The sequence below is a fragment of the Ambystoma mexicanum genome, chromosome 6q (genome assembly GCF_040938575.1).
Source record: "Ambystoma mexicanum isolate Mex_15411 chromosome 6q, UKY_AmexF1_1, whole genome shotgun sequence".
NCBI classification, from domain to species: Eukaryota; Metazoa; Chordata; class Amphibia; order Caudata; family Ambystomatidae; genus Ambystoma; species Ambystoma mexicanum.
In genome coordinates, this window is record NC_090937.1 from 1,112,651,803 (window position 1) to 1,112,674,615 (window position 22,813).

Genomic DNA, 22,813 nt, shown 5'->3' on the forward strand with positions numbered 1-22,813 from the left:
TTTCCAGGATCCAAACGTCTTCCTCAAATTCCTACAAGTCGGTGGGCAGATACCAACAAGGTAACAACAGGTACCAAAATAAGTGCAGCAAGAGAGGCTCGGAACAAGGCAGGAGATAGGCTAAAAAGAATTTCCCCTTACCCAACGCTCCTCCTGCAGCTAACCCCGGCAGGAGGACGCGTCTCAAGGCACCTCAACCAGTGGAACACCATAACTTTGGACAAATGGGTGCTTCTAGTGATAAAAGGGGGACACACCATAGAATTTATACAGAAACCACCACCGAAGAAAACCGTTATGCAGCTTCATCAGTTAAATGTGGAAGCCACCAAACTACTATGAAAGGCCACCATATAGAGGGTACCCCCTCCTCTGCAAGGAAAGCGTTTCTAGTCGCACTTAGTGCTAGTGCGAAAGAAAAATGGCTAGGGGCTCCCGATCCTAGTTCTGCAGGCCCTCAAAAAATGCGTTCGATGACTAAAGTTCGAAATGACTTCCCTACAATTGGTTCTCCCTTGGCTCAAAAAGGACGATTTCCTCACCACTCTAGACATGGAGGACATGTATTTTCACATTCCCATCCACCCACCACAGAGGAAGTACCTCCGGTTCGCAGTCAGCAACCTACACTTCCAGTTCAAGGTGCTGCCCTTTGGGTTAAAATCTGCACCAAGAGTGTTCACGAAATGCCTAGCTCCGGTCGCCGCTCATCTCAGCCGCTCAGGAATCCAGGTCTTCCCTTACTTCGACTATCGGTTAGTGAACGGAACCTCCTTAAACACAGTGTCCGCAGCAGTGGAAACAACACTTTTTGCAGGACCTAGGTTTCTCAATCAACGAGGACAAGTCCTCACCTTTGCCTGCACAGACAGCATTTTTCTAGGGGCAGACCTCGACACTTGAGTCCCGAGGGTAAATCCCTCATCAGACAGAGTTACGACAATACAAAATCTCATTGCATGGTTCGGGGACAGGACAAACTCTGTCAGGCAAGATGACAAACTCTGTCTTTTGGGCATGATGTACTCCTGTATCGTCCTCATACCAAACTGCAGGTTAAAGATGCGACGCTTCAGGGGGATCTGGTCAACCAATGGGCTCAACACAGTGGGTCATGGGAAGACATTGTTCGTCTAACTCCAAGTTTCACAAGGCACTCAGATTGTGGGCCAGTTGCCCCAATCTTCTCTAAAGTCTCCCTTTTCAATCCCCCCACATCCACCCTGCTACTGAGGATGTACGCATCACTCTCGGGATGGGGAGCTCATGTAGGCAACCTCCAGGCCAGCGGGATATGGTCACCAACAGAATCTCACCTACACATAAATGTGCTGGAACTCGGGACCTTTTGACAGTTCTGACGGGCTAGATGGTGACAGTGCAGACGGACAACACCACGTCGATACACTACACAAACAAACAAGGGGACACCAAGTCCAACATTCTCTTGCAGGAAGCACAACTACTCTGGAAATGGTCACTTCATCACAAAATTCACATGAGCGGATCACCTTCCCGGCAAGGACAACATCTTAACAGACAAGCTAAGCCGGCAATTTCTACAATTGCACTAGTGGGAGATGAACAACGAAGATCTCAACAGAATTTTCGGCATATGGGGAAAGCCCTGCATAGATCTGTTCGCAACTCTCGAGAACTCCAAATGCAATTGTTCTGATTCCAGGTATCCGGAAAAACACTCACTGGGAGTTGCATTCTCCGTACTATGGAAGGGAAAATTCCTTTAAGGGTTTCCACTGACACCCCTGATCTTGCGGGTACTGTGCAGAATGATCGAATAGCCCTGATGCGGGCACACCAGAGCCTGTACCCGACTATCACCAACCTCACTCGCACCTCTTATCTCAGCAGAAGGGTGAGCTACTTCACCACAACCAAGCCAGTCTATCCCTCAGGGGCTGACTCCTCAGCAGCAACGTTTTCACAACCTCACGCTAGATCCCTAATGCCGGTAGTTATTACAGGCTGCAAGGGCTACATCTACTAGACAAACATATTCCAAAAAGTGGAAATGATTCATAACCTGGTGTCTATAGACTAACACAGATCCCCTCTTGGCATCTGCAGAGCAAATACTACCTTACCTCTTTCACTTAGCTAAAGAGGGTGTAGCAATATCTTCCATTAAGGTCCATCTCTCAGCTGTGGCCGCTTACACAACCAAACCTTATCAGCACACCCTAGTGTCTCATCCACCGGTTAAGGCTTTTCTCAGAGGACTTGCACACTCTTTTCCCAGACAAAGAAAAATTGCTCCTTGATGGAGTCTTAACACGGTTTTAGCCACATTAATGAGCGCACCATTGAATCCATACACGGGTGTGATTTTAAAATTCTTATTGTGGAAGACGTCCTTTCTTGTGGCCATCACATCAGCCAGACTCATAGGGGAAGCTACAGGCTTTGTCTGCTGAACCTCCTTTCACCAATTTTCAGAGATGAGGTTGTTTTACAACCTCACCATAAATGTATTCCTAAGATCGTGTCTGAAGCCATTCTGGCGGAAAGGATTGTTCGAATGGATTGTGTCCTCCCACGTATTCCTCATCTTATGATAATTCGTTAACGCCAGCTTCCCTGCTTCGGAAAAAACAAATTCGGCAGAGGGCGCTGTGCGCGAGGTCGTGGCGTCCATTGTCCCTCGACGGGCTCCTTAACCTTGTCGACGTCACTGGTATAAATAGCTCGAGCCGCGCCTTTTGGCTTCAGTTCAATTTTTCCAATGTCTTTGCTCTCGAGAACGGCGCGCGTCGAAATTTTCTACTGTAAATGACGTCTTCGTCAACAGCTTCAACACCCAAGACTGGGTTTAAAAAGTGTATCGTCTGCGGATCGAAGATGTCGATCACAGATCCTCACCGCGTTTGTCTCTGGTGCCTCGGTTCAAGTTATCGAACCGGCGACTGTTGCTCCTGTCAGTCAATGACAGAGAAGGCCCTTTGTGAGAGGAAAGGTAAACTGGTGGTGGGGAGTGAAGCTTCTAAAGCCTTGAAGGCTTCGTCTAAAAAACATAAAAAATCGGATTGTCATAGACACTCTAAGAGATCTCGATCTCGTAGTAGATCGAGGCGTTCTTCATCTTCCTCTTCTAAGAGAGTGAAAAGGAGACATAGATCTCCTTCGTCATCTTCCGATTCATCGATCTAAGTGGTACGATGCCCGACTAAGTTGGATTACCCTAGAAAATGGGAGGAATTTTGAAAGAAGATGATGGAGGTATTTGAGAATGGGGCCTCAAAGAAACCTCAGAAGAGACAAAGGGAAGTCGGGAACTTCTGTGGTAAAACCCAGTAGTATGGAGGAAACTCGAAAAACTCGAGTTGACGCCAAGTCGTCAAAGACTCATCAAGCGTAGAGTATTTCTCCAATACCACATAAGAAACAGAAGTCGAAAACTACCACGACTTTGTCGACGCCATCGGCGCCAGCAGCTTCGACTGTGTCAAAGCCTTCATCGGGGTCGTCGAAGATTCCTTCGACACCTTCGAAGAATCTTTCCATTCCTTCGACGAAAACTCAGGCGGAAGAGAGGAGATTTACTCCATTAACAAAATCAGACTTTTTTAAGTCGGTCTTCGATTTTTGAAGAATCTGGCTCTGAGGATGAGGAAATCTCTCCTTTTGGAGTGCAATATGGCACTAGACAAGTTCCAAAAGAACTTATAGACCCAGAATCTAAGATGAGCGACCTGTGCGAGACTCTGCATTCTGCTAGTGGCATTGACACGTCACCTGAATTAGAGTTGGCTAGGCCTGACACTGCAGAACATGCAGATTCAGGGTACAGGAGTCTGATGAATAGAGTGATAGAATATATGGGTTTGGGTAGAACCTCACCCACTTTTGAACAGGACGATATGACGGACATAATTTTTCGGGGTCCTCAGAAGGATCCAGTTCTCCCCTTCCATAGGGCACTTCAGAGAACAGTGGAAAAGAACTGGGAAATTCCTGAAAATATTGCTGCTGTAAACAGTAATTTCCCCAAAAAATATAGACCGTCTAGTTCTGATCCTGAATATTTAAACAGACATCCCACTCCAGAAAGTATGGTTATTCAAGAAGCAACTACTTCAAGACAGACTGCATATCCTACTATCCCCCTGGATAGAGAGGATAAGAAAGTCGATGCTTGGGCCCGTAAAGTTTTTACTTCGGGTAGTATGGCTCTTAAGTCAACCAATGTCACTTGTACCCTGGCAAGGTTTACCCATCCCCTGTAGGACTGCATTTCGGCGGCGGCTGATCATATTCCGGAAGGCGAAGAAACGGAAGGCTTTCTGAATATTGTCAAAGACCAGAAGGAGGCAATGGGGGAATGCTTCCAGTCTGGACTGGATACTGCTGATAGTATCAGCAGATCCATGGCTGCAAGCACTGTACTACGTAGATTAGCGTGGTTGAGGAAGTCGGGGTTTGCACCAGATGTGCAGGCCAGACTTCTCAACATGCCTTTTGATGGCTTGAGGCTGTTTGGTAGTAAGGCTGATGAAAGCTTAGAAAAACTTCAGACCTCAAAAGCAGCAACTAAATCTCTTGGCGCCTCCATGCGACAGCCTCAGAAACCCTATTCGGGCTCATCTACCTGGAGGGGTCGTTCTTTTCTGTACTACTCCTCTTTTGGTAGAGGAAGAGAACAGGCTTTTCAAAGAGGTAAAAGAAAAGTCCTTTGTGGTGGACGAGGAAGAGGTGCGAAACCAGCCTCAGGAACGGTATCTTTGCCCTCAGCCGCTCCTGCTTCTGCCTCCAAATCACTCTGAGACCATGTTACACAAAACCCCAGTGGGAGGCAGGATCTCTTAGCATCTGAAGGAATGGTGGGGCATTACCTCAGATGCTTGGGCACTGGAAACAGTAGCTCAAGGTTACTGTCTCCCCTTCCTAAAAAGGCCTCAGAACCATCCACTGGGAAAATTCCAGATCCGCTCCTGTTGCAGGAAATTTTAACCCTGCTGGAGAAAGGTGCTATAGAACAATTACCTGTTGCGGAGAGGAACAAGGGTTGGTACTCCTCGTACTTTCTCATCCCAAAAAAGGACGGAGGATTGAGACCCATCTTGGACTTAAGAAACTTGAACAAGTTCCTCAGGAAGGACAAGTTCAAGATGGTGACCCTTTCTCAGATCCTTCAGGCTCTCCAACTCCAAGACTGGTTGGTTTCATTGGATCTTCAGGATGCTTACTTTCATGTCCCAATCCATCTCAAGCACAGAAAGTACCTGAGGTTTGCGATTGGCAATTCTCACTATCAGTTTCGAGTTCTGCCATTCGGGTTGACCTCCGCCCCGAGTGTTTTCAGCAAATTAATGGCAGTGGTGGCACTGAGTCTCAGGAGAGGGGGGGATTCAAGTCTACCCCTACCTGGACGATTGGTTCATCAGAGCACGTTCTCCCAAACAAGCTCCGGAACATCTTTCGATCACCTGCCACTTCCTTCACAAATTCGGCTTCTCCCTCAATTTCAAGAAGTCCCACATGGTACCATCCCCAAAGCTCCAGTTTATCGGAGCAGTCTTGGATACTTCCTCGGGAAAAGCCTCGCCTCCCGAGGTGAGAGCTCTCCACATTCTGCAGATGGTAGCAAAGTTCCAGAATGCCCAGCATCTACCGGCCTTCAATTTTCTAAGGTTGCTCGGCCTCATGGCATCCATCATTTTCCTATTACCAGAGGCCAGATTAAGAATGAGATCCCTTTAATGGGCACTCAGAAGTCAGTGGTCCCAGTCCTCAGGCAATATGTCGGATCTTTTGCAAGTCATGAGAGCAGTTGCTCAGGATCTAGTATGGTGGGCTTGCAATGACAACATCCTCAAAGGGGAATCTTTTTTGGCAACCAAGGTCGGAGATAACAGTAGTAACGGACGCCTCACTCACCGGGTGGGGAGCACACACCAACAATCTGACAATCAGCGGTCGTTGGTCTCCATCGGAGTCCAAACTAAACATCAACCTATTGGAACTGAGGGCAATCATACTAGTGCTGAAGGCATTCCTGCCCTCTGTGCAGGGAAAGAATGTCCTGATAATGATAGACAACACAGTGGCCATGTACTACCTCAACAAGAGAGTAGGCCTAGGGTCACTACCACTGTGCATAAAGGCAATGCAGCTCTGGTTCTGGGCAACACGAGAAGGAATCTCTCTATCAGCAGTTCACCTAGCCGGAGAGCAGAACATGGCGGCAGATGCTCAGAGCAGGCAGAGCACAGTCTCCCACGAGTGGGAGCTAGCTCAGGAAGTCCTTCTGGAGATCTTTGCCCTTTGGGGGAATCCCTCAAGTGTATCTGTTCACTACTGCGATCAACCGGAAGTGCGAACAGTACTGCTCAAGGGAATTATCTCACGTTCCCACTTCTGTACGTGTTTCCTCCAGTCCACGTGATTCCTCAAGTAATCAGGAGGTTGAGAAAGTTCAGGAAAACAATGATCCTAATTGCCCCAGATTGGGCCAGGAGGACGTGGTACCCATACCTGTCCATCTGCCCTCCAATACGTCTTCCGCAAAGAGAGGATCTTCTCTCGCAAGAGGAAGGTCGGGTTCTCCATCCAGAGGTGAAGACACTCAACCTTCACGCATGGTTTCTGAGAGGTTGATATACAAGGATTGGGATCTTCCGGATGACGTTATGGAGATTTTGCTTTCGGCCAGAAGGCCAGCAACTAAAACTTTGTACCGATGTCGTTGGAACAAGTTCAGTAACTGGTGCAAAGATAAGGATGTGGGCTCTTTTCAATGTGTGTTGGGCAGAAACCTGTGTAGTTCCCTCTGGGACCACTGCAAAAGATTTAGGACTACAGGTGTTTGGCAGTAAACCCACTTGGTAGCAGTCTGTACCACACAGATTCACTTGGTAGCTGTGGCTGAGCAGTCAGACTTCCCTCAAGAAGAGTTAGGCAGTATACAGAGTATTCACAATAGGTCAAGAGAACACAGTAGAACAAGCAAACACTGACCAGGGCTTGGTGTGAAAGAGATATAATTATTAATTTAAAAACACGCAGGCACTAATTGTAAGCAATTCAAAAACACGGTCACTAAAAGATATACACTCCCTTAAAAGAATATTAGACAAGTCTTAAGTAAAGCCCCACTTATTTTCAGACAGCGGTGGGCGCTTAACATAGATGGCACTCTAATAATTCGTTTTAAAAAAAAGGGAGAGAAAAGCAGAGGATAAATTGAAACAGATGCCAACACTTTTTCACGAACACACAAGAGGGAAAGGCAAAGTAACACAGTGAATTCAGAGTCAATAGGCTGGAACCGCTTTAAGAGGATCAAAATGAAATGTGTCCAAGGTCACACGGTTGCAGTGCACAAACGTCTCGTAACGGTTCAAAAAAGGAGTTGGACCAAGAAAGGGACCAGTTAGAGGCTTAAGGCGGCCAGCCCAATCCAGAAGGTTAAGGAGTTATTACCTTGTTGCAATCTTTAGAAAGGGAGGCCTGGCGGACACGGTACCTTAAAGTGGAGAGAACACTCCAGCGGGGGCAGTTGTTCCTGGCAGCGGGTGCAAGTCGGTGCTTCGTCCAGGGAAAGAGAGGATCTCGTCGTGGAGGAAGACAGGAGTCTGTTGCAATGCCAGGGAAGAAACCAGCCGCAGAGTTTCTCAGGTACAAGGAGCGGTCCAGTGATTCGCGGTTCAGTGGTGAGTGGCTATCCGGCTGCCGGGGTGCTTGGCACGGGCAGTTCGACCACAAACCGGGCTGGGGTGCGAAGAAAGAAAGGTAAACTGGTTGTGCCCACCAGTCAGGGGAAGACGCCTCTCCAGCCGGGAGATCTTCTCTGTCGTCGGGAAGTGGTGAGTCGGTTCCGCAGGGCTCCACGGGTGGTGTGGTCGTGTTAGGTCGGCTCAGCTTCTCCCTCGTCGGATTCTCAGGTCGTGTGGCGACTTCTGAAGTTCCAGTCCCCAAAGCCCTGCTTTTATGCAGAGAACCCCCATTCACTCAGCCTAGCTGTCACTCAAACATGCTAAGTGGTGAGCAGGCCGGCTCACCACTTGGGCCAATCACACAAGAGTGCAACTCGGTCCAGGGTGCCTAAACTCCCTCCCATATACCCCCTGTGATACCCAGACAGAGTGGCACCACTTTTGGAGGCTTCTGTGGGGAAGCCCGCCAAAAAAGTGGAACAAAGGGCTCGACTTGGGTTGGAGTCACAGAAGAGAACACAAATGCCATTTTAGAATCGAGTCTTGGCAAAAAATACCAACCAGAGAATTAATATTAATTAAATAAACCGGGGGTATGTTCGGGGCTATGAGAATTGAATAATTAAAGTTGGTAGCCTCGAACAATGGGAAAATCCCATAGGAAAATATTTGCGGTCGAATATAAAAGGTAGTTTCCACTGCCACCAGCCAAAACTCGATCAGGGGGGACGGAGACGTGCCCCCTCGACTAACAGACCCTGGGGCAGCGAAATTGCCCCGACCAGTAGGTCCACACAATATGATGGTTAGTACTAGTTTCTGTTAATAATTTGGGACTAGTAAAGCCAATGGTGACTTTACATGCCCTGGGAGACAGTAGTCATTCCCAGGGTATGGAGTCTATGGTGGGGTGTCACTATGACACCCCTGTGCTACTGCACGGAGGGTGCTGTGTAACACACATGTAAAAACACATGAGACCCTATGGAGTAAAGGACCCCATAGCCCATAAAACACATTACCAATCAAAGGAATACCATTAATCATGTCCAAGAGTGGGAGAAAAAGAGTCTCACTCTTGGCAGGAGGAAAAAATACAAACTCCAGAAATCCAGCAAAGCTGCTGGGGGACTCACTAGGTTAGGAAATTCAGCCTAAAGAGAGAATTCTCCCTATCAATGTGGCACCCCAATTGTGCTTTCTTTCCTATTACATCTAGTCAATCTGGGGCTCCAGATCAGAACAATTAAAGGATATCTTGCTGCGCTGTCCATTTTCAAGCGCTCCTCGGAAGAGGTTTGCTACTTCAAAATTCCATTAATCATTCAATTCCTGAAAGGGCTTACTAACGTATACCATCCAGTACCTTTTCATGTCCCAACTTGGGTTTAAATCTAGGTCTTAAGTTTCTAACTTGAATACCTTTTGAGCCTCTGCACTCTTGTCCCTTGAGGCGTCTAACATTAAAAACTGTCCTTCTTGGCCTTAACATTAGCCCACAGGGTTAGTGAACTACAGGTTCTCTCATGTAAACCTCCATATACTATTTTTTACAAGTACTTAAAGTTAAACCTTCCTTTTTACCAAAAGTAGTTTCTAACTTCCATTTGTCACAAAAAATCATATTACCAACATTCTATCATCCTCATTTGGGCAAAGGAGAGGAGAGACTGCATAAACTGGACCCCAAAAGGGCTCTGTTTTTACATTTCAAGAATGTCAAAATTACATCAAGATGACCAACTCTTTGTAGGTTATACAGGTCATAAATTGGGATTATCAGTGACAAAACAAACCATATCCCGCTGGATCATTCTGGCTATAATTGAATGCTACATATTGGCCGGAAAGGACCCCCCCCAGAAGGGCTTCGAGCCCATTCCACTAGGGGGGATGGCTACTTCTGCAGCTCTGAAGAGGGGAGTTCCTGCAGCAAATATTTGTTCAGCTGCAGCATGGAAATCGGTGCATATCAAGCATTATTGCTTAGATGCTTCCTCCTCCAATGAGGGGTTATTTGCCAAGGCGGTACTTCATTCCGTTCATGAAAACAGTATCTAGTACTCCCACCTCCAAAATTGCTACTGCTATGGGAGTCTATCATAAGATGAGGAATACGTGGGAGGACACAATCCGTTCGAAGACCAAGTTACTTATCAACTGTAACGTTCTTTCGACTGGATGTTCCTCCCACGTATTCATCATCGCCCCTCCCATCCTACCCCGCAGTGCAGTTTGCAGTTTTCTTACAATTTCCTCTCGCGAAGAGTGCATCAGTCATGAGGCACGCCTGGATGTTCCTCCAATATTTCATTGATAAAACAGAGCTGAAGCCAACGGGCACGACTCGAGCTATTTATACCATCAGTGAAGTCAAAAAGGCATGGAGCCCGTCGAGGGACAATCGACGCCACGACCTCGAGCACAGCGGTCTCTACTGAAAAAAATGTTTGCCGAAGCAGCAAAGCTGGCGATAACGAATTATCATAAAATGAGGAATACATGAGAGGAACATCCAGTTGAAAGAACGTTACAGTTGGTAAGTAACTTGTTCTTCTACATACATTCTTCGGCAACCACATGACCCCTGCCGAACGTAAGCTACATTCTCTAGATGTGGCAAGAACACTCAAGTTTGAATGGACCAAGGAATTCAGAACCTCTAAAATATTTCATTGCATTTGCGGGACGAACCAAGGGCAAACGCATATCCGATAGTGCCAGGCACGTTGGGTATCCAGTTGCATCGTTCACCGTCATGAGCTCAGAAACAACCCATTGCCAGCCATGCCCATAGTGCACTCAACCAGAGCGAGGACGACTTGAAGAGCTTTTCTAGCAGGAGTGTCCTTGAAGGACAGCCACATGGACCACTCTCCACACTTTTGTCCCGCACTACTGCTTGGAAGAAGACCCCAAAATGAATCTATCTGCGGTGGGACAAGCAGTACTCCAGCATTTGTTGATTATTAACTGTTCCCACCGTCCCATAATGTGCTCCTGGTAGCCTAATCTTGCATGCTATAAGTATTATTACACTATATATATATAAATATATATAGTGCACGCACCTCGGCTATCAAGCATATTATGAGGTCTACGACTGCTAGATACTCCAGTCAAGCATGTGAATCTCTGAAATATCCAATGCTGGAGAAGTCTTAGTTACTTAGCTGTAACTGTATTTCTCCAGCATTGGTATCTTTCATAGATTCAAATGTGCCCGCCCTCCTCCCTTGGGTAGAGGCTGCTCCCCCACCAGTCAGTCATCGGTCTTTCTACTTACAGTTCAAAATCTGAAGATGGCTGATTGGGGTGGAGCCTAAACCCTGCCACCTCATTGGTTGGTACCTAAAAGAACCAAAAGCAGGTGGAGGGACTAGTTTAGTTTCGGAATGATGTGATATGGGTCATCTTTTTAAAACTGGTTTCTTTGTCATTTTGTCCATGTTGTGTTTTCTGTGCAGAGTGATGCACAGAGGGAGAAGTACTTGCCAACCCCACCTTTTAACACCTTGTTCTGTGTCCTGAAGACAGGTCAAAGGGTGTATTTGAAAAGGAATCGCTATATTAATACCTTCCCCCTTTGATTCCAGAAACACATTTTCGTGTTGACACTCATATGAGATTGCTGTTTCATTTAATTGTATTTTATAGCTCTCTCACGAGTGCTACTAACAAACACTAGTAATCCAACTGTATTTCGCGCATGGATTCAGATGTCACAAAAATATGCTTGTTTCTTTTTATATAATTCTTTTGATACTTCTATTTGTGTTTTGTATTATGTCACATACTCTTAGATTAAGGTTTATACACAGAATGTGAATAGAAAACGTGCTAATTCTGATACTGACCCTATGGCTCCATTAAATAATGATTTGGTAGGCCGTAACTAATTACACTCCTCTTTTTTGGCTCCTGCTGGTGTATAAGGACGGGGAAGCTTTGTGGGATGTCTTATATTCATGTCCTTGTCCTCATCCACTAGCCCCCCCCCTAAACAAAAAGAGGACTTCATGCTCAAACAGCATTTATATATGGGACTCAACAAGTGAAAGGCTACACAAGCCCTATAGGGCCCTATGGGTGTAGCTGTCTTTACTTTTCTTTCCCAAGGGAAGGTCTTTAATATATTTGTTGTTATTTAATTAACTGAGGATTCCCAGTCTGACGACGGGGAATATTCAAGCATGTGAATATATGAAAGATACCAATGCTGGAGAAATACAGTTACAGGTAAGTAACTAAGACTAACTCCTTCCACAGATTTTGCCTTGACTGGTTAGCCAAGTAGGTTATTTATGCATTCTATAACAGTAGCCTAAGAAAACCTAAGAAAAATCTCCCCAACAATTAAGTAACATCATTAAGTATTTACGGTGCTAATCCACCACAATGATGTCCTTCGGGTATATCGTTACAACTAGCTGCCAGTCACAGAGGCAGAGAAACAAAAAAAAAATGGAGGATCCAAACAACAAGCACACCAGTAACAGCAGAATCATTGAGGTGGAGATTTGATAAAGGAACATTGTCATGGCTAACAAGCATATTGCAACAAAGGAAATATGGGGAAAATGTGATCTATGCTCCAAAAGTTCTACAGAAAATGTTCTGATTTAATATATGGTTTTGTTTCTCTTAAGGTGCAATATAGCTGTGATTCTTCTGACAGATCTGATAATAGACCACGGAGTGAAGGTGGATTGGGGTGGATACCTACATCTGTTGCTCCACGCAATTTTCATAGGTAACTAACATTGTTCTCCCATTTGTAAGGCTTTATGATATTCTAGGCACATATACAACCTCAATGTAAGATCTTGTTATACTGCATACATGTAGTTGGCAAATCCCACTGAGGAAACAAACGGCTTAACAAGTACTTTCATGTTGTGATTGATCCACTGCAAACACCAATAACTCTAATCGCTCATCAGGGAGAATCCCTAAAGTTGTATATTACTCTTATAATTTGACTAAACATTAGCCTGTTGTAAGGTTAATGATGAACAGTTTAGGACTGATAATAGTTTTGGAAGTCATTTTATTAGAAATGTTTCAGTTAACATTTTTCCCACTATTGCTGTAAAAAAACATTCATGATGGTGAGGTTCTTAGGAGGAAAATTGTTAATTCGAATGGGAGCAGTCAGCCAATCTATGTTTTGAAAGACAGTCTTGTTGTCCTTTAAAGCGTGAAGTGAAGTTATTGGTAAACATACTCAATCTGCTGGCGCTATTTTACTTTTCTCCTTTTTTCTGTGCTCAAATGCAGAGGTTTCCAATGGATTCCTTTCTCACAAAGATTCCCTATTAGGCAAGTTATGGAGCAGTACCCTTTGGGTGCACTACAACAACCTTGACCTCCTGGCAATAGGAACCCAACATTTGGTATAAATCTGTACTACACAGGTTGGTAGTGTGGCTGAGCAGCCAGACTTATCTCAAGAGCGGTCTATGTGAGCAGTAGGGGAGTTACACAGAGATTCACAGTGACAAGTATCCAAATAAATACTTAGACTCGAGGTTTCTTGATTAAACAATTATTTATTTAACAGTCAGTTTGAATATGCCTCCTTGAGGTTGGGCAATGTAATAGTAACACACAAATACACTCCAAAATACACACGCTTAGATTCTCTAAATTCGAAAATAACCATTTGGGATGGCACACAGATACTTCCTACACCCTCAGGTGATATAAATAGCTAGGACAGTGTGGACATTAATATATCGCTGGTAAATTTAGAGCAATACTGAGATGAGTGTCAAAGTAAAGAGATTTCAGAATAAAACAAGAGATTACACAAATATTCTGGAGCAGGTAAGTACTTTTGAACCCCCCAATGCAAAGCAAATTAACCCTTTCCTGGAGGGAAGGTAAGCCACAAGCAGAGGAGAGAAGAGAGGACGTCTGGGGACTCCTACACTGCAATGGGAAAGTCAGCAGCAGAAAAGGACAAACTTCTATTCAGCGGCACTTAGTGGTTTCAGCTCCTCGTGTCTCAGCAAATAGCACCACTGCAGACTCTTGGATACCACTCTGGACGTTCCTTGCATCTGGGGTCCAACACTCTGTTGAGGTTGCTCAGGCTTGGTCAGTCCTGCTTACTGGGAGTCCGGAGGATCTTCCACAAGCCCGGGTCTGACTTAAAAGTGATGCACTCTTGTTTGGTGGTCCTCTCCCTGGCACTTCAGTTCCAGCAGTAGCGGAAGTTCAGCCAGCTCTGAGAGGATGTCCAAACAAGTTCACTTTGGAGTTCATTGGTCCCACCAACTCAAGAAGCGAAGTCATCCTTGCAGGGCTTCTCTAGTCTAGTCGAATTCATATCTTCAGCACAGCAGCAGGGTTTCAGCGGGCAAACCAATAGTCCAGGAGTTGCAGCAGGCATCTCTTCCAAGTTCTTCTTTGGATTCCTTCGTCCAGTGGTCAATTCTGCCTTCAAAGCAAAAAAGCCTTGCCTTTTATGCATGTTTCTCCTATTCATTCCAGCATAGCTGTCAATCACACAGCAGGGTGGCTGTCCTTGCCGGACAGCCAGCCGGCCAATCACCTTTGGGTGCATTCCTCTAACCAAGGGGATTACGCACAGGGAGTTTCAGGCACCTCCCTCACTTCCTGCCCCTGCCAGACATATTGGAGCCAGAGGTGGGCTTCACTTGTGAATCCCGCCAAAGACAAAACGAACCAAGGGACCAAACCTGGTTTGGCACACAGAGTAATTCTCAAGAGGGACCTTTCCAGCAAGAAATGGCAAAAAAAAGCAGACCAAGGCCATTTTGTCAAAATGGGCACCCATGGGTGCTTTACTGCAGCTGCGAATGCAGCCCACGGTAAAAACTCCCAATGGTAGTTAAAAGTAAACCACTTCCACTAGCCATTAATTGTAGAAAGGGTAACATAACATTGTTACATAAGAAACTAGAAAAAGGGGATACTAAGTAACCCCTCCAGCACCCTATGGTAAGATAGTGTGTGCTGGGTCTAGAAAGTTACAAAATGTAGGTAGTCAATTTCACTTCAATGCTCTTGCAAACAGTAGTTTCACCAAGAGAAGATATTTAAACCTTTGGGAAATCTAAGGGACTTCCCTGTGCCACTGCCACAATGCAAAGATGATGCCTATGGAGTTTGTCAGACTCCAAAACCAAAAAGAAACACAGACAACACAGAATTAAAAGTACAAAGTCCCAAAGAGATGGGGATCTCTAAGGTAAGAGGAATTTAGCACTAAACTGAAAATTCTCCTTAACATTCCCCCTCATGTTTGAAATATCGTCTGTATGCCAGTCTAGCTTCTGAATTGATTTCATTCACCAGGGGATGCACTTTTGCTCTTTGTTGGCACCCATGACTCCATGATCAGTTTCTCATTTCCATGTGCACAGTGCACTGCTTCGAGGACCCACTAATCGGCATGCTGATTCAGGGATACGCTAGTGCTTAACAGCAATTTTGCCTATCATTTTCCCCCCAAAGGCCTCAGGCTTGAAGCCTTGCATGGACTGTGGGAAGTCTATGTATGCGTCTGGCCAACACAAGAGCTGCCTTTTCTGTTTGTTTCAAATGGATTCTTTCCTCTCACAGATTCCTCATCTATGATATCCCAGCGCAGCTGTTCTCTGGAAACATGTCTGACGCCAAGGGAATGACGCTCCAATGAAAAAGCGGCTCCGCTCCCCTAGTGAGTCCTCACACTGCCATTCGTCTTCCTCTTTGAAGAAGAGTAACCACTGCTTCAGGGAATCCCCTGAGCATCCGGCACAGGCACCATTTCTGACCCAATCATCCATGCCTGACGAAAGGGGAGTACTTCCATCTGCAGATGTTGTACATCTTCGCCAAGGAGGCAACGGCTCCGGCTTTGGTGCCTGTGGCACAGGTGACAACGCTGTTGGCTTTGGCTACAGCGCCTTAGGGTCCCCCCCACATCTGTTGCGATGGGCAGGGTACCTGCTAAGTACCACTCCTGCAAGTCTAAGAGCTCAGGCCTGGTCCAGAAAGAGACTGAGGTCTCCCGGCGCTGACAGGCCCTGCCTTTGGGCAGCAGATGCTTCTGCTCCGGTGTTGTGGACTCTGCGGCTCCACAGCAATCAGTCCCACTACCATGGACACATTCATGTTGAAGATGTACGACATCTATGACGAGGAAGGTGACAAGGTCCCCTTTGGACTCGAACCTATGGGTTATAAGTAGGTGAGACAGTTCCTGGAAGAATTCTATGGGGAAGGTGTGTATGTGCTGGGCCTAGCAGAGGACGTGCAAGGGGCCAGTTCGCTCGACACTTCCCCAGAGATGGACATTTTGCAAACTGCCACAACGGGAAAGTCTTCCAGCATTTTATGGCTAAGGTGCCCAGTACTCTGGGGCTTTCTGCTCCGTCCAGGTCCAATGTTCAGTGTGAACTTTGTGATATTCTGGTTGATGCCTCCGAAAAAAGACACTCCAGCCCTTCAGTGTGGCAGTGCGGGGGGCCCCATATTGGATGTGTGGAAGAAACCTACCTCTCTTCGGCAGTAGACAGGGACCTGGCGAGGAAATAGTCCTGCTCTGTTGGACCCGGCCTATCTTTACTCCCATGCTTCGCCTGAATGCTTTGTGGTTCAGTCTGCGACGGCTAGGCTGAAGAATTCTACTTTCCCATGCCTTCCACCAGACAGGAGGAATAAGAGATATGATGCATGGAGCAAGAAGGTGTTTGCTGGGTGTCTAGGTGGGCTGAATGTGACGGAGGGGTTTAGTAACCCCCTGCACACTTTGTGTCCATTGCCTGGAGGGGTTGTCCGGGCTGGACAAACCCCCCTGCCGTGTGATTGACAGCCAGGCTGTGTGAATGGGGGATTTTTGCATAAAAGGCAGGACACTTGCGCTGGAAGTCGGAGTCGCCACTGGAAGTACAAAAACCGAATAGAAGCAGAGAAGAAGATGGCTGCTGCAACCCCCGGGTCCCGGTGAAGCCCATACTGCAGTCCTGAGCTATCTACCCTTCAACGACAGAGAAGATCCAGTCCGGAGTATTCTTTCCTTGAGCCTGGTGGGATCAACCAGCTCACCTTTCTACAGCCAGAGAATGCTCTCCTGGGTCGAAATCGCTAAACGAAGCTGTAGTGGTCCGGATAGCCATCAGAAGAGCCCTCTCCTGTTTTAAAGGAGCGCTTCTTCTATTCACTGTTGCTTTTGCTGCTGCTGGCCTCATCCTTGGGTAGTGCAGATCGCTCCCGACGTCTTCCTTCTTGTCCCCACGACTGAAGCTTCAGGAACTGTGAGTCTGCAGGAACTACCAGGAATAACTGCCGTGGCACCAGCTTTCTTCATATGAACAAGGTACTGTGCACATTTGGTCGTTCTCTATGTCCGACCTTGAGAAATCGGGGTGAACCAAAGACTTGTCCTTTCTTCCTTCCCTCTTATAGCTTTTGCCTCCCTTTGACAATATTCAAGTACTCCTGAAATCATTCATCTCGAACTGTTCTAAACATGTGATCCTTGACAACAGAGCCCTGCTCCATTTGACACTGGCGCAGGCCTATTGACTTTATCTGCATTTTTGAACACGTCCTCTGATCCTAGTGCCTTGACAAAAGTATTGTCTATGATTTTTATCCCCTTTGCCTTGCTTTTTATACAAAGTGCTAAGTGTGTTTGACTACGGTTACATTTCTTCCCGCGGGTACGCTTTTCTTTCGTAAGACCGAACTGTTATTACTGTCAAAAAGTGAGCGTTTCTTAACCCCCGGTAACGTCTTTTGTTTAACAACACCGGTCTGTCAATTCCAAAGGTACTTACCTTGAATTGTCCTAAACCAAGGGAATTGGTTGTGTGTAGTATATTTAAGAGTGTGGTTTTGTTCAATAGAAGTGAAATTTTTGTGAACAGATGGTTTAAAAATAAATGTACTTATATTTTTTAACCAGAAACCTTGAGACAGTGTTTGCTTGAGTCACAGTAATTGTAGTCCTTTGTGTAATTCCTATTACTGCTCATTTGCTCGAGAACTCTGCGCGCCTCGTGTCTTCTACTTCGTATTGTGCGATTATGTCTTCTTCCACCCCGACAACCCCACGGTCTGGCTTTAAGAAGTGTCAGGAATGTGGGTCCAAGATGTCCATCACGGACCTGCACCGTATCTGTTTGTGGTGCCTGGGCGAGGGCCACGCCACGAATGACTGTTCGAAGTGTCAGTCATTCACTGCCAAGGCATTGTGGGAGTGTAAGGGGCAATTTCTGGTAGGCCGAATTTCCAAGCCCCGTAAATCCAAATCTGCTGGGATGTCGACCGATGAGTCGAGGGAGTCCTCTCGTCGGAATACGTCCAGGCGGTCTCAGTCCAGGAGTGGTTCGCACCACTCTTCCTCTTTGTCGAGGCAGTCCCGGGAAGCGGAGTCACCGTTCGCCTTCCCCGTCCAAAGACGACTACCCGAAGAAAATGTCATGCCCCACCAAATCCTCTGCCCATGAGGAATGGTAGTCTTTTCAGGAGCAAAAGTTGAAAATATTTCGATCTCACGACACAGTTCCATCCGCCACTTCCATTGAAGCCGGCAAGGAATGGTCTTGGTCCTATGCTCGTGCGCCCTCAGGCCCTGGTAGTCGGTGCGATAAACACCGGGAGCCTTCGAGGCCCCATTCGGACAAGGCATCAGGGGATCGCCAGAGACGTGACAGGTCCAGGATGCGGTCTTCGTCGCCACCAAAACCGTCAAAGCCTGTGAAGTTGTCGAAGAAGGTGTCAATGACATCAGCGCCAAGTCCGTTGAGTGAGTCTATCGGGTCCTTACCCCTGGTCAGACCCTCAAAGCCTTCAACGCCTTTGACACCATGGCCGCCTATTGGGCAGAATTTACTGGTGGTACTCCCTGTAGCTGTTGCATCTCCTAAGAAGGCTACGTCTAAATCTGTGAAGCCTGTCCCTTATAATAGGTCTACTCCAGAATATTTTTGAATAGGAAGAGGGGTCTGGGGAGGAGGATGTTCCCTGTGGGACTCCTGGGGCTCCAGAATGTATCATTTCCGAGGAAGGTCGGATTGAGGATCTACGTCAATCCTGAGATGATGCCAGTGGCCTAGACACATCTCCTGAGATGGAGTTTGGGAAACCCGAGCCTGGTGATCATACCGAATCTTCCTATCGGAGGGATGATGTTGAAGGTTTCAGAGTACCTGATCAGGATGACCTTACCGATATCTTGGATCAGGGTCCGTCCACTGACCCGGTGTTGCCATTTCGTGTGGCTCTGCAAAAGAGGGTGGCTGCTACTTAGAATGCCCCGGAGTCTATTCCGGCGGTTAACAAGTTGTTGTCAAGAAAATACAGCCCATCCAGTAGGGTGGGACCCCGGCTACCTGTCCACACACCCTAGTGCAGAGAGTTTGGTGGTCCAGGCGGCTACGGCCACCTCGAAGCAGGCAGCGTACCCTACCGTCCTTCCTGATGGGGACGATAAATGCATGGATGGGTGGGCACTCAAGTTATTTTCTGCTGGGAGTATGGCGCTTAAATCAGACAACTCCACCTCCTGTACCTTGGCAAAATTTGCGCACACTCTGTGGAATTGTATTTCACTTGTGGCTGAGCATATTCCCGAAGGGGAAGCAAGGGATGGCTTTTTAGCTAATGCGCAGGATGGCAAGGATGCCATGTGTGAATCCCTTCAGTCCGGGTTGGACACTGCGGATAGTTTTGCCAGGTCCATTGTTACGAGGACAGGGTTGTGTTGAGAGTGCGTCCGTCCTTTTTACCTAAGGTTGAGTCAGAATATCCTTTGAGTCAGAAGGTGGTACGCCCCGCTTTCTATCCTCCTCCTCATCCTAGTAAGAAAGAGGAAAGACTCCATAGGTTGGATCCTAGAAGAGGCTTGAGCTTTTATCTCTCCAGGATGGCTAAACTCAGAGTGGATGACAAGCTCTTTGTGGGGTATACTGGACACCGTTTAGGACAGGCTGTTTCTAAGCAGACCTTGTCTAGGTGGATTATCCTCACTATTTCAGAAAGCTACCGGTTGGCTGGTAAGGACCCTCCTGAGGGTCTGCATGCTCATTGCGCCAGGGGCATTGCTACTTCAACAGCCCTCCAGAGGCGGGTGCCGGTAAAAAATATCTGTGACGCAGAAACTTGGTCTTCTATACACACATTAGTTGAGCAATACTCCCTGGATACGTCCCATGCTGAGGATTTTGCCTTTGGTAAAACAGTGCTTTACTCTGCCATTTAATTGGATATGTCTAAATTTTGTTCCCTCCTCCAATCATTATTACTGCTTTGGGAGTCTGTTATAGATGAGGAATATGTTGGAGGACACAATCCATTCGAAGAACAAGTTACTTAACAAACTGGTAACCTTCTTCCGACTGGATGTTCTTCCAACGTATTCCTCGCAGCCTACCCCTCGCAAGAATTTCCCATGCCATTACAACTTAGGTCCCGCAAGGCTAAGTGCAGTTGATGCTGTGTTCTGGGCATGTGTGCCACACTTTGTGAGGGGGAAAAACATGAACTGAGGCTGCGGGCGCCGTGCGTGCTACTTATAACTTCAGGAGGCCGTCGGGGAACTTTGACCCAAAGCCATCGATGCAAAGACACCCTCTGCTGAAAAAATTCCGAACCAGCACAGCTGTGTACATTACATGTCCTAGATGAGGAATACGTTGGAGGAACATCCAGTCGAAAGAACGTTACCAGTTTGGTAAATTAATTGTTGGTCTCGCCTGAGGATCTAGTGGCGAACATCTTTTGAAACATCTTTCAAATGGTAATGTCTTCCAATCCCAGGAACTGGTCCCAGCCTCTGCTTTACTGTGCCTCCTGAGCCTTATTGCCTCCTACAGTCGTGTGGTGCAGGAGGCGAGGCTGCACATGAGATTGCTTCAGTGGCTTCTCCATTGCCAGTGGTCCCAGTTTCAGGGCCACATGTCAGACCTTCTACAGAACTCAAACCAGGTGGCTCAGGATCTTTTGGCATGGGCCATGCGAGACAACTTGCTAAGAGATGTGTTTCTTCGCCACCCTTGGCCCCTGGTGACGTTAGTCACGGACGCATCTCTGACTTGCTCAAGCATTCGCCTGTCAGACCGAATGGTGAGCGGACTGTGGTCTCCCACAAAGTCTTGGGAACAAATCAACTTGCTGGAGTTGAGGGCGATCGGGCTGGTCCTGGTCGCATTCCTCCTTTCTGTGAAACGCAAGACTGTGCTGATCCTGAATGACAACACTGTGGCCATGCACCATCTCAACAAACCAGGTGGTGCAAGGGTTCTTGCCTATGTGCAGAGGGCAATGCAACGGTGGTTCTGAGCTCTGGAGAACAATGTCTCTGTGACGGTAGCTCATCTGGCTGGGTAAGTGAATAGCAGAGCAGAAGCCTTGAGCAGACTAACTTCGGCCTCCCACTAGTGCGAGCTCTGCCAGGAACTTCTAGAGTAGATCTTATCCATTTGGAGGATTCCTCAAGTGAACCTCTTCACCTCGAGTGTCAACAAGAAGTACAAGTTGTTCTTTTCTTGAGAATGTTCTTGTCTGGAAGCTATAAGGGAAGCACTGACGGTCGAGTGGCCTTTCAACCTTTTACGTGTGCCCGCTGATCCCTGTCGTTCAACTGGTTACAGGAGATTGCACCTGTTCGGAACCACGATGATCCTAATTGCTTCAGAGTGAGCTTGGAGAATGGGATATCTGGAGTTGCTGGACATGTCCCCGCCCCCCCCCCCCCCCCACAGACTTCCCACCACCCCTGAAACCTTCGTCTTGCTCTCCCATTCAGAGGGGTAGGTCCTCCACTTAAACCTCAGCAGCCTGAACCCTCATGCTTGGCTACTGAGAGGCTGAGGTACAAGGAGTGGGACTTGTCTGACGATGTCCTTGATGTGCTCCTTTCAGCTCAGAGGCCCGCCTCGAAATCCATTTATGCCTGCATGTGCGAAAGCTTTTGGGTTGGGGCTGGGACAAGGACCTGGATCCTTTATCCTGTCCTCTATCTCCTGTATTGTGTATTCTGCTTCATTTGACTCAAGCGGGCCTGCAGATTTGTTTTTTTGTTTGTTTATTTTTCTTATATAGCACACCTGACCTAGGGGTATCTCAAGCAAGAAATGTTACAGACATAAGCAAAGTACAATGAATACGGTAGAATACATTAGAATAAAGCGAGAATGCATGCCTGGAGGAAATGAGCAGTTGCACATAGAAAGGATAGGCATTTGGAGACATAATTGATAAGGGGGGTTTACCCGATCCATGTGCCTGGTGGCATGGCTAGTACTAAGTCAGAACATGTGGGGGGCAGTACTGAAAGGCTGACAAGTGGGCAGGTCAGGAGTGCCAGTACTGGTAGGTGAGAGAGGTAGAGGGCAGTGTTAGGCAGAATCCTGTGCAGTGCCCTTAGGGACCACTACACACAATTAAGACTACAAGTGGTAATACAAGTTCACCTTTGGTACAAGCCTGTACTACACTGTTAAAGTGGTAGCAGTAGCGGAGCAGCCAGACATATCTCAAGAGCAAATGAGCAGTAGTAGAGATTACACAAAGGACTACAATTACTGTGACTCAAGCAAACACTGACTCAAGGTTTTTGGTGAAAAAATAAAAGTACATTTATTCCTAGACCATCTGTTCGCAAAACTCTTCACTTCTATTAAACTAAAATCACACAAAAAATACACTACACCAACCAATTCACTTTGTGCAGTACAATTCAAGGTAAGTACCTTTTGGATTTGACAGACCGGTGTTGTGAAACAAAGTTGTTATCAGGGGTACAGACGCGATCACTTTTTGACAGTAATGACAGTTCGGTCTTACTAAAGATAAGCGTACCCACGAGAAGAAATGTTACCGGAGTTAAAACACACTAAGCACATGAATCAACACAAGAGAGTTGGGGATAAAAATCATAGGCAATACTTTTGTCAAGGCAGATAGAATCAGAGGACACTATCCTACAAGTGAATAAGTCAATAGGCCTACGCCAGTGTCAAGTGGAACAGGGTTCCTGTTGCCGATGATCACACGGTTAGCACAGTTCACGATTCGAGATTGCCAGGAGTACTTGGATATTGTCAACAGAGGAAGCAAAAGTTATAAGAGGGAAGGAAGACCAGGGCAAGCCTTGGGTGAGGAAAAAGGGTTCTCCCCAA

The 22,813-nt window shown here is 46.8% G+C and overlaps 1 protein-coding gene across 6 annotated transcripts in view; it reads left to right on the forward strand.

Annotated features, from left to right (window-relative positions):
• Positions 1-22,813, forward strand: part of FRYL (FRY like transcription coactivator) — a 3,055,992-nt gene that overhangs the window by 2,033,516 nt on the left and 999,663 nt on the right. For all 6 annotated transcript variants that reach the window (XM_069631694.1, XM_069631695.1, XM_069631691.1 and 3 more), the window contains one exon: positions 12,323-12,426. In XM_069631694.1, coding sequence (XP_069487795.1) covers positions 12,323-12,426 — 104 coding nt within the window. The remainder of the gene's footprint in view (positions 1-12,322; positions 12,427-22,813) is intronic.